Source organism: Peromyscus eremicus, chromosome 11, assembly GCF_949786415.1.
Source record: "Peromyscus eremicus chromosome 11, PerEre_H2_v1, whole genome shotgun sequence".
Lineage (NCBI taxonomy): Eukaryota > Metazoa > Chordata > Mammalia > Rodentia > Cricetidae > Peromyscus > Peromyscus eremicus.
The window spans coordinates 30,475,862-30,488,862 of NC_081427.1; the positions used below are offsets into that span (position 1 = coordinate 30,475,862).

At 41.9% G+C, this 13,001-nt stretch overlaps 1 protein-coding gene across 2 annotated transcripts in view; it reads left to right on the forward strand.

Moving 5' to 3' along the window:
• The window catches only part of Osmr (oncostatin M receptor), a 56,795-nt gene that overhangs the window by 12,728 nt on the left and 31,066 nt on the right, over positions 1–13,001 (forward strand). For both annotated transcript variants that reach the window (XM_059276611.1, XM_059276610.1), the window contains exons 3-4: positions 7,020–7,189; positions 12,466–12,637. In XM_059276611.1, the coding sequence (XP_059132594.1) occupies positions 7,020–7,189; positions 12,466–12,637 (342 nt within the window). The remainder of the gene's footprint in view (positions 1–7,019; positions 7,190–12,465; positions 12,638–13,001) is intronic.

The window sequence follows — 13,001 nt, forward strand, 5'->3', positions numbered from 1 at the left end:
TCGAGTCTGTACAAGGTAACGTCTTAAGTGCTTAAATCTGTTTACAGTCAGAGAAAAAAATGTTTGTCAATTAATTCCCCCCAGAAGACCATAGTCTGGAATAAATCAACTTTGTAAATGTGCATGCATGTGAATACTTCATCAAAATATATATGGGTACTTTATTACTTTGAACTTATTTAAACATAGAGTCTTAGACTTGAAAGAATTTCTATTGACTCATAAATTTTGCTTGCATTTGTCCATATTGTATAAAGCTTTACATTTTTCTTCCTGCACTTATTCTTTTCTGCATTTGCTTTTTAACAAAGAGTACAGATATAGTTCCATGCATGAATTTGTGAAAATGACATTTGCAAAGAATATGTATAGAATTCCCCATTTATTTCTTAAAACTGCAAGAAAAGATACGTGGAAAAAGGGGGAGATTTAGGTCTGCTAATAGTTCAAGTTCTACCTTACATCATTTAGATCTGGGTTTGGGAATGTGGGAATATACTATTTCTTCTGGCTTCTTAAATATCAGTTAATTGAGCTTTTCTATAAGCTGGGGCTGCCAGGTGACTGGACTCTCTCCCTGGTGGCATATGTAGTTCCCTCAGTCTGTCTTGCTACTGGAGTCAATCAGCTGCAGCTAATTAGGGAGGCTGAGCATCGAGAATGCTCCGGCCCAGATCAGAGCCCCTGGTTCTGAGACAGCCTAATGCACCGAGTCCTTGTGTGGAGGCATTCCCCAGCATTCACACAGCTTTTGCCCTAGCTTATTCCCCTAGCAGAGTTTCAGGGTAGGAACCTGACTGTTCATAGTGTGTCTTCTGCAAGTGGAACATACTGCTCTCACATCAGTCTTTATAGCTTAGTTTCTCTTGTTCAGATCAAACATGTTTCCCTAATTTCTTGGCAACCAGATTTCCATTTCTGCTTCCAACTTTCTTTACAAAACATGGCTTCCTTGGTAGATCTTTGTCTTCACTGAAACTGTGGGGACTTTTTTCAATGTCTGCTGCCTACTACACCTTCCCTCAAACTAGTGAGCTCACCACTTCATCAACTAGCCAGGCTCAGGTCAGAGACTGCGTCTCAAATAACCCGACCTATCTTCTTCTAAGCACTAGGACATATGAAAGACCCTTCCATTAGCCCTGCACATGTTTCCTTCAGCCAGAGAAGTTGACTGCAACATTCTGATGTAGTTTTCTGTCTTCTGGGCATATATACAAAATGTAAATATGTGGAGATTTTTACCTTTTTTACATTCTTTTAGATGTGTGTGTGTGGGTGTGTGTGTATAGAAATTACATGCATACACATGTCACAATACATGTGTGAGTCTGTCTCTCCTTCCACCATGTGGGTTCCAGGGATGGAACTCAGATTATCAGGCATGGCAGCAAGCACCTTTATACAAAGAGCCACCTTGCTCTCCTCCAATATACACTCTAATAAAGGCTAAATTGTGTTATATAGAGAAAAATATAATTACATATATGTATATATACAAACAAAGAACAATCTATCTCCAGGGGATTTTTTTTTTTAATTTAAGTCATCAAGTAGGATGAATGTTTCCTTTGGATGTCAAATGTTCTTGGAATCACATTGTTTTAAGTACTATTACATGGTATCCATTCTGGGAATTAACCACACATTATTTCCTCCAGCAGTATTAGGGTTGGTCAGAGAAACTGTGGGAAAAATGGAATGGTGTCTGTGACTTAGCCCAGGATGGAGTCCCCGATGGCCTCCTTAGCCACACTCCAGTGTCATGGCATGAGAGCTGGCCTGGGAGCCAGAGTCCTGGGTCTGGTCTGGTATGTAGTCTTGCCACAGTCCTCCACCACCATTTTCAACCTCAGCTAGCTTCTCTGAAAAAAACAGCGGGCTTGGATGTATTCATCCCCATGGTCCCTTTGATCTCTCTGACTTCATATTGGCGTTTCAGCTTTTCCCTCGACATTACTTCTAACTGATGTTACTCAAGTACCTGAGTCATTCCACATTTGCTGATAACATATGCTAATTTCAGGAGCTTCCCTTTGGTTGAGACAACATAGGGCAACTGGGTAGAGCTTCCAGAAATAAGGTTAGACAGGGAGTTGACTCATTCATTTGTCAATCAGCTGTAGAATGTCTATACTCACAGTGTGTCATTCATCTTGATTTCCCTGAGCTAAGAAAGACTTAGTCACGCTCTTGTTTCCGTCACAACCCACAGTAGGAAAGAAGCCTACTACAACTTGCTAGGATCAGAAAAGCCATGGGTCAGGGGGACAGAGAGAGAGAGAGCATGGGAATTATTTACTTTCAAGTTACTACAGTGAAATACTTGAAAAAGGCAGCTGAAGGAAGGGTTTTGTTTTGTCTCACAGCTTGAGACGCAGGCCGCCATAGTGGGGAAGGTGTAGAGGCAGGACCGTGGTGGAGCTGGTCACATTGCATCGGTAGAAGCTGGCTTTGTCCTTTTTATTCAGTCTGAGCCACAAACCCGTTGATGTTGCTGCCCAAATTCATGGTGGGTTTTGCCTCTTCAGTTAAATCTTTATGGAAACACCCTCATCAACATACACAGTACTGTGCTTCTGTGTTGCTTCTAAATCCAGTCAAACTGAGAAAATTAACCAGGGTTCCAAAGGACACATTGATACCATCCAAGGGTAGTCATGGCAACGACTAACCACCTTTCACCAGGCCCTACCTCCTTTAATTTATTTACTTATTTTTAGAAATGTTTTTAATTGGAATAGAATTACATCAACACCAGCCCCTTTCCCTTTCCTCCCTCCAGTCTCTCCCAGGTATCCTTCCCCCAACTCCCCCATGCCCCTATTCTCAAATTGGTAGCCTCTTTTTCTTGAGTTATTATTGTCACATATGTGTGTGTGTGTGTGTGTGTGTGTGTGTGTGTGTGCACAAGCATATAAATACAATGTGCTGAGTCCATTTTTGTTGTTTGTGTGTATATGGTTTCAGGGATGGCCATCAATAAGGGGGCTCATCCCTGGGAGAGCCTAGTTCCCTGGGAAGGCAAATTCTCCTTCTCCCAGCAATTGTTAGTTGTCTGTAGTTCTTGGTCTAAGGGTAGGAGCCCATGAAAGTTTCCCCCTTCCACGTTAGTACATCCATTAATATTGCTGTTGTTCCAGTCTTGTTTATGCACCCATTTCTAGGAAAGACTGTTTCACCACAGACTTCCTGGTATTACACCTCTTATAGTAGACCCACCCTTTCTTCTGAGATGTTCTTGGCACCATGATGTAGATGTACCCATCAGGGCTGGGTTCCCCAGGAATGTGTTTTTCTGTGATGGTCTCCATCGGCTCTGAATAGAAGCTTCTTTGATGCAGGGTGGCAGCTACACTTATCTGTGGGTATAGGATACATTAAAATGGAGTAAAGAACTATGCTGGTACAGCAAAGTGGCTGTAATAGATTCTTTTCTAATGCCCATGATCTCGCTAGCCCTGGGAGGTGGGCTAGGTTTCCCATACCAGGTGTGATTTCCCTCCCCTTGAGTGGGCCTTTCATCTCATGAGACAGCTGTTGATTCCCACTGGCATGTTAGTCAGGCCCTGCCTCTTCTTAGTTCTACCACTTTTGATCATCCCCACACCAAAACCAAGTTTCCAAGAACCTCTGCCGGACACTTAAACCTTATACAAACCACAACAGTGTGGGAGAATTTAAGTCAAAACACATGATTTAAGCTTAACAATGTAGTGAGCGTGGAGTTGACAGAATTCTAGAAGCTCAGCTTTTTATTATTTTTTATCATAACTATGTATCTTGAAAATTTTTATTGAGGTAACAGCTACATAACATAAAATTAAGTATCTTCATGGTTACAGTGAGGCAATCAAGAGTGATATTTAATATTTTGTAATATTACTGTAACTATCCTGTGGGAGTGGTGAAATTCTAAATCTGTGCCCTTCCCTTTATCTGTGGGATTATTTCTTCCCCAAGGAATTGGAATTTCCCTGGGAGTCACAGGGCAGAGGAAAGAAAAGGCTGAAGCCCAGTGTCAGCCAGAGGAGAAGCTTGTTTGCCAAGATGAACCTTCCCGGGTCTAACAACTTGTTAGACCTCCTTGCAGGAGAGACTGGTGTACCAGGCTTTTTCTTTTGGGCCACCAACCACCCCCTAAATCATGACACACAGACAATATTAGTTATGAATGCTTGGCCTAGCTTAAGCTTGTTTCTGACTAGCTTTTTTTCCTTAACATGAATTAACCTGTTTCTCTTTATCCACCTTTTGCCTCAGGGCTTTCTACCTTTCTTTCTTTCTTTCTTTCTTTCTTTTTTTTTCTCTATATCTTATTTTCACTGCTTCTCATGTCTCTCTGTGTGGCAGCTGCCAGGCATGTCCTTCTTTTTCTTCATCATTCCCTTCTTCTTCTTCTTCTTCTTCTTCTTCTTCTTCTTCTTCTTCTTCTTCTTCTTCTTCTCCTCCTCCTCCTCCTCCTCCTCCTCCTCCTCCTCCTCCTCGTTCTTCTCTCAAGTCAAGATTCCTCCTATTTATTCTCTCTATCTGCCAGCCCCACCTATCCCTCTCCTGCCTAGCTATTGGCCATTCAGCTTTTTATTAGACCAATCAGGTACTTTAGACAGGCAAGGTGAAACACATGCAGTACATCTTTACATAATTAAATACACATCCTTACATCATGAAACAAGTGCAGCAGAAACAAATGTAACACATCTTTACACAGTTAAAGTAATATTCCATGACATAAATAAATGTAACGCATCTTTACATAGTTGAAGTAATATTCCATAACAGGCTGGGGCTGAGACAGTGATGGACAGGACCAGACTTTGACTGGGATTGCTGGATTATGATGATGCATGCCTCCTGCCTTCTAGTTAAACCTGTACCTCATTTCAAGATAGACTTAGAGAGTCACTGGGCTTAGAGACTTAGAGAGTCTTTGCTTCTCTTCCCATTGTAGACAAACTAAATAAATCTACTTTCTCTGCTGCACACTATTAGTCACATATTTAGTTGACCTACTGAGGATGAATGGTGGAGCCTTGCTTTTTAATGCTGCCAGGGCCCAGACAACCTAACAACTCCAGAAACACAGCCTCTGGCTGCTGGAAACATTGATATCTATTGTGCAGTAGTTCCTGATTCTTCCATCCCCAATGCTGGCAACTACCGGACCACTTAGAGTTTCTATGGGTTTACCTATTCTGAATATTTCACATAAGTGAAAACATACAATATGTAACTCTGTGTCTGGATTCTTTTACTTATCATAATATTTTTGAGTTCCATCTAATTGGTAGCATGGATCAGCACCCTATTCCTTTTTACTACTGAAAAATAGTCCTCTGTATGTAGAAATCACAACATTCAAGTGAAGTTCCCCACTGTGGAAAAGTCACACAAAAGCACATCATTCTCGCTTCAGTTTATGTAGCTTCATCCAGACTCTCCAGGCCGTATCCTGGATGCTGCTGAGGCCATGAAGCATGCTTCTCTCAGGCATTCCATGGAGAGCATGGATCCGACAGCTGATCCTATCTTCCCGGTCGTGAAACAGTGTGACAAAGGGGGACCCATGTCAGGGAGATCCCTGTTTAAGTTTCACAGAGCTTTTGTAAGTGATTTAGTCTCACAGAGCTTTGATTTCCTTATCTATAATAAAAATTGTCTTGTGCTCAGCACACGTGCACTGGCGATTTGGGGACCCTTCATATTTTGCCGATTGCTAACATTTTTATTAGGAAGATACTCCCTTGCCTTTGTGGAGAGGAGAGTTTGGAGGGGAACTGAACTAAGGCTCTATTCATGCTAAGTGTGTGTTTTGTTACTAAGCCACTCCTCCCCTGGACACTTTCATGCCTTTTAAATGTGATACAAGAAGCTCTGAGATCACCAGTTTCATAAAAACTAGGAAAACAAATGCCAAGAAGCAGATGTCTGTTATAGATGGTTCAGCAGATACCAGCTGAATTTATGAAGGGAGTCTTTATCTTTTCAAAACCTTTGCAACATCCCCAGTTTACTTCAGAACCCCTTGGCCCAACAGTTGGAAGAGCTGAACTAGCAATACACAATTCCTTTCAATTCTATATGGTGTTTTCCTCTCTTGAATGGCAGTCAGCAATTTATTCTCTGGAATTGGCAGTAACCCAAGTGGACCCAGGCCCACACTCTCCCTTGTAGCAGAGTATATCATAGTTGATGCTTCTGTGTGCAAGGTATGGTTGTGATGGTATTTAGGGTTTCAAGACAGCCTGAGGGACACTGGACAGTCCTAGGGGTCAATGACCTGCACAAATCCTTTCATGTTTGAATTCCTGTTCTTTTACAGACTCATAACACTGCTCACTGCTCTAAGCTTGCGAACTCGATTATTTCCATGATTTTGTTGTGTCTCTCCAATTAGGCTTCTTCTCTGATTGGGGCACCTTGTCACAAGTGTTTTGTTTCACATTAAGTGCCTGTAATTATTGCCGTCTCATCCAAAGAGTTCAGCGAGTTCTTGCAGGAGGTATTTAAGCTCAGCACATTGAAATACATGGAACCATGTCTCTATATATGATATGCTTCCATTTCAGATCTTCTAATAAGCCATGAAACCCTCAATTTCCAAAAACTGATTTTTATTTTTAAATTTTAAAATATGAGACCTTTAGGAAAAAAATCTCTTTCTCTCCATTATGAGTTAAAATCAGTTAGATTACCCAGGAAAGACACGTTTATGCAGGTGTTGACCAGCTTATTAATAAGCTCTGCATTACCGAGCAAGTTTTCTGCTTCATTGGGGTCTTAATTTCTTCCTTTGCTGATGTAACTTCGAAGTCCTTCCCAGATCCTCTCAGTATCTGGTGCTAGGATGCACATGTGTAGTGGGTAGCCATTTCAGCTTTGATCTGGAAGTTCCAACCCCAGCACACATGCAAACATACTTTCCAAAGCTCGCCCGTGAACACAGTGAACAGTCTATTAGATGTGTGGCTATTCAATCATGCCCCCCTTGAGAGTTTTACCTGTTTTTGGTCTTTCAGTCCTGGGTGAGCCTTTCCATTTGACACCTGAGATACTTGCTGTCTCTATTCAGTCTAAACTTCAGGAAGTGACTTTACAATGGACTGTTCCAAATCTTACTCATCAAGAATTAAAAATGACATTTCAGATAGAGATCAGTAGAGTTAAAACATCCAACATCATCTGGGTGGTAAGTATTTTTTGACTTAATATTTTAAAAATTCTTTTTCTGTGCCATGATATGTTTTTTATATCATTCAAGAAATCTTATTATTCCAGAACATTTCCCTCTCAATACAGGTTTCCTAAACAATTGCATCCCTGTGTTTTCAGTTAGGACAGTGGTTCTCAACCTTCCTAAAGCTGTGACCCTTTAATACAGTTCCTCATGTTATAGTGACCCCCACCCTAAACTTGTTTTCGTTGCTGCTTCTTGACTGTAATGTTGCTACTGTGGTGAATTGTAATGTAAATATCGGTGTTTTCTGACAGTCTTAGGTGACCCCTGTGAAAGGATCGCAACTTCCCACCCCAGGTTGAGAACTGCTGAGTTAAAACAAAGTAATATGGGCCATTGGGTTTGATGGATTTATTAAGAAAGTTCTCTCTGTTCTGCTGTTTGCCCTAAGACAGTCACAGGGTCTGTCCTTGTAGACACTGGGTCTGCATGTTCCCTGCAGATGAGTTACCTCACTCTTTCTCCTCTGTCTACCCAGGATCATCCAGGAAAGTTAGGTTGTCCTCAATAAGACAGAATTACTTATTAAAACAATGAAGATTCTTAGGTGTCCTTTCCTTGCCCTGTGTGAGTACACAGAGGAGCAAGTCCCGGCATTTACTACCTGGCCAACACAGACATTCCCATGGACTGCATTGGACAATAATTTAGTGTCCTCTGTTTCCTGGAATGGGGGTTTGCTAATACATAGATTAATTGATTAAGTCTGTCTTAAGAGGTGGAGGCTGGAGGATCAGGAGTTCAAGACACCCTGTGCTACAGAATAAGTTCAAGGCCAACTTTGACTACATGAGCCCTTGCATCAAACCAAACGAAAGAAAACCTTCAACTTTTCTTCTGCTTTGACTTATTTGGGGTATATTTTCACTCATCTTGATTTGGGTAATAGATGTGTCTGCTGTGTCCAACAGTCTCATCCAGGTGCACATTGGACCCAGGCATTAGATAATGTTATGAGATGTCTCAGGACAGTTTATCAAGACACTTTAGAAATCTTCTGGAGGCAAAGAATACAGAGGACTGAGATGAGGACCCATCAGTCCCACTGAAGTCCCCCTTCTCTCTTAGGCATCAAGAATGTCTGTCCTTCCAGTTAAGACTGTCACTAATGTTAACGTCTTCAGTTCTTTTCCATATCCATTACCACATATGAGGTTTGAGTAAGTGACCTGAAGTAACTAAAATCTGACGAAGTCCATTAGGGTTTATAGCAGGTCTGTTGCTTGGCTGTCCCTCTAAACGGCAGTTTCCCACAGTGGTAGCTGGTGAATGTGTGACGTCACCTTAGTGATACATATGTGTAATAATTAGCTGTCCATTTCCCATCATCAGCACAGTTTCCCACTACTCCACCTTACACTAAGAAACCTGATTGTTGGGATTCCAATGGGTATCATTGGTGGTTTGGGCCTAGGGAAACATTCAACAAAGGTCCTAAGATCAGGAGAAGTGCTGGGGGAATTTTGGAGCATTAATACTTATCACCATAACAAAATAACATTAGTGTAGAACAAGGGAATCCTATTCTGTAGTTCTCTAAAAGACAATTCTTATCAGTTCTCATGTCAGGAAAAGCAAGTAGTGTTAGTCATGGAACAAGTGGATCCCATTCTTTGTTTTCTTAAATTCAATTCCTTATTAGAGTCGTGGAATGTCATCTCTTTGAATGGGAAAGCAGCATGTGGAAATTATTTCTGCGACTTATGAGGGGTTAAGATCCCCAAGGGTGGATGATTACACCAGCCATTTATTTCATTGAACTCAAAATGTGCAGCTCCAGCCTCAGTATAGCCGTAACGACAACCAACTCACAGATACTTGTTTGCAGTTCAGTCAGAGAGAGGCAGCGAAATATCCTCATTCTTCACCTCCATGGCCAGACAAGGAAGATGGGCACATGCTATGGCTAGGAGATGCCCTTGTCTGACTCTTCTTGTACCTGAGGTTGAGGAGAGACATGAGATCTTCCTTCCATTAAAGGAGAGAACACACTTCCTTCTGGAAATTCTTCTTTGCTTGGACAGTTCCTTGTAGTGCAAGCTAGGAACCCCATCACCACTTAAGCTGAGGGAGACAGCATACAATTTCATCATTCACTGTGCTTCTAACAAGCTAGGAGAAACGCCCATTGACCTAGGTGCTCATAGCTAGAATAGGACCCCTGCCTGACAATGCTGGCCATACAGAGCCCTGCTGACAACCACACTACGTGGTGCTGCCCCAGGCCAAGCTTTGCTCTTTCCTCTAGGACATTTTCTGTACTCTTTTGTTAACAGCAAGAGAAGCAGAATAGCAGCTCTAGCTTGGAAAGATGCCGGGGGGCGTGAATCATCTAGGGATAGGATTCATGCCTCAGCAATGAGTCATTGACCTCAGATGTATTTCTATGCTAGTATGTATGCCAGTTTCTGTGACCTACTAGTGTCTGCAAGGGCTATATTCAAATTTCCACTTCAATGACTTAAAAAAATCAAATTTATCACATTTTTTAAAATCACTTATTTGACTGACATACTCTAAGTTAATCTTCTTCATTGACAAAGCTATAAAGACCGCAGAGCATAAATTGAGGTTAGATTGAATCCACAGTGTCTAGGGAAACATGACCCACTGCATATTAATCAAGTGACTAAATTAGCTTAGAATGTTGGACTGTGATTGTGCAAGATGTGGGGATTTAAAAGCTGAGCGCACAAATGGGATGTTCTAAATGTGTGTAGGGTATAAGGATCACTTGTGAATGTTGGGGCTAGGCCTAATTTTCTCCCACAATTTGAGTGAAAGATTCTTTGAGCCAGTGTATGAAAGAGGAGTTAATTTAGCGTGAAAGGTGGGACCAAGATCTCTTGGAAAACCCAATGGGAGCCATCAGAGGCCTTGAGAGAAGGGTGTGGGGTAGCTACCAAATTAGAAGGCAGGTTACAGTGTGTGGGCTCAGAGCACAGGGAGACAGGTTGGGGCAGGCAGGTGCAGGGCAAGACCACCCAGGGCCACGGGGAGAACAATCAGATGCATTTACCCAGAGAGCAGTAAGATAAAGGGGTGTGGCGAGATGTGAGTGTTGGCTGCAGGGGACTACCAGGGCAGGAATGAGTGGATCTGGGGAGATTCACAGGGGAACCCCAACTCCGTGGCCTGTTTGACAGCATAGTGAGTTCACCATCATTGTCTAGTTCAGTTTTCTTTTTTCTTTTGTTGCCTAGTGTTTACTTTGTATTTAACAATATTCAAATGTAATGTCTTAAGGCTCTTCATTAAATAATGAAAGTTTCCTGAATCAGGATATCAAAACAGGCAGACAGAAAGATGGTTTGTGATCCAAGAATAAAGCACAATAATAAGCTGATATAAAATATGAACACTTTAAATAAACTTCTGTTCTATATGGAGTAGTAAGGAGGCCCACAATTAAATGTACCTGGGTGGACCACAGTGTTCTCGTTCCACAACTGTGTGTATCTGTTGTTTCCGTGATTTAAGATTGGTGATCTGAGCCGGGCAAAGATGTAAGAGTTGTTGCCTACAAGTGTGACATGCGACTGCTGGGCTCCATATACTGAGGACTTGTCATTTGTACTAAAGTACATGGGTCACACTCATATTAGCCTCCCCAGGAAATTCAAGGTGCTGTAAGGAATGTGGCTTAGCTAGGGTTTCTATTGATGTGATGAAACACTGTGACCAAAAGCAACTTAGGGAGGAAAGGGTTTTGTTTGTTTGTTTTTGTTTGCTACCCATCCATAAACAGTTAACCATTTATCGTCAAAGGAAGTCAGGACAGGAACTCACACAGGGCAGGAACCTAGAGGCAGAAGTTGATATAGAGACCATGGAGGAGTTCAGCTTAGTGGCTTGTTTCCTATGGTTTTCTCAGCCTTATTTCTTATTGAACCCAGGACCATGACCACTAGACCAGGGATGGTACCACCCATAATGAGCTGGGCCCTCCCTCATCAATCACCAATTAAGAAAATTCCCTGCAGGCTTGTCTACAGCCTGATCTTATGGCGCTCAATTGAGGTTCCCTCTTTTCAGATGACTCTAGCTTGTGTCAAGTTGACATAAAATTATCCAGCACAGACTTGGGGACAGGGCAGGGATTCTGGAGGGGCACGCTAAAGAAAATGACTTCCTGAAGCTATTCAAAGAAGAAGGAAACACGGTCTCTGCTCTCTTGGATCCATACCAGAGTCACAGGTAGAATGGTTGGAGATGGGAAGAACTTGAAGGAAAGAGCAGAAGAAATCTCATAGGAACCTGAGGTGCAATTCTGCAGGGGAGTTCTCACTAACGATGTGTAAAGCACGGGGTTCCATCTTCAACACTGAGATATTTTAAAAGGGCTTCATGAAGGAGATGGAGTATGACCTGGACTTCAGTAACGCAGAGTGAAGTGGAGGACACTAACCCAGCAATGCCTCATGAGCAGACACTGAGATGCTGGAACACCAGCAAAAGTCTTGGGTAGACTATTGGGTCCAGAGAGAGATCCTGCAGATTAGTGGGAACCAGACTGTGGAAGCCTTGAAAGGTAGAGAAAGATGTCAGAGCACCATTGAAGTTAATCAAATTGGAGACTAGAGATGCCAATGTCTTAGAAAGATCAATTCATCTTGAGTAGGGGCCTCAAAGAGTAGTATGAGGAATGCTATTTGGCGACTCTAGGGCCAATGGCTCTGACAGAGGAGGCTTGGTGGAGGGATGTGGTCCATCTGGCCACCACATCTGAAAAGACAAGAGAGAAAAACAATAGCCACTTCTAGAAATGTTGGTATTCCCAGGATGCCATGGAAGATTGCCATGTTTGCTCAAATTTAGCTAGTCTGATCTAACTCTGGCTAAAATGAATATTTTAAAATACCAGTAGACACAGCTTACTTCTAAAAGGACCATTCAATTAATTAGATTTCTAGAATTTCTTAGCAGAGTCTAAGTAATCCAGCATGGATGAATATCTGTCGCAGATCTTTGATTCAAGGCTTGAATGACCTCTTTTCACTCACTTGATCTGTATGGGCCCCCAGGCAATGTGACAGTCACAGGGACTGAGGAGACAGGAGGCCATAGCTGCCAATGCAAAGACATCAGAGCAAGGGAGCAATAGGACTTAACTTAGCATCGTGATGGAGTCAAAGTCAGGTAGAAGTTTGTACTTTGTAATGATTCAGGTTGACCTATTTTCCAGGATGTAATGACTGTGTATCTCCAAATATTTCCTTCATTTTTAGGAGAATTACAACACTACTGTGAAGTGGAACCAAGTTCTGCATTGGAACTGGAAGTCTGAGATCCCCTTGGAATGTGTAACACATTTCCTAAGAATAAGGGCTATGGTAAATGATGCCAAGTACCCTCCCCAGAGTTCCTGGAGCAACTGGAGTTCCTGGAAAGAAGTTAGTGGTAAGAAGTGAAATGGTTACAGATGAAGTGGTCACGGAATAATCAGATTTAGTATAACTCAGGGATCAGTAGTCAACTGAAGGATAGTCCGTTCCCTTTGAAAGCCTCTGAGGTAACACTGGCATTATTTTCATTTGGTCAAAAAAGAACTAAAAAGTGGTTTTGAAATTCCCCATGGAGATCTAGATGTCTGAAGTTTTACCCCTGAATACCTTCTTTGATTTAATTATGTGATTCAGATAATTTTGTATTCATTTTCCAAATATGCAAAAATATGTTTACTCTAAAGTTGTGTGTGTGTGTGTTTTTATTAAAGCAGCACATATATATATATATGGAACAAGTATTGGGAATGTTTCTGTAA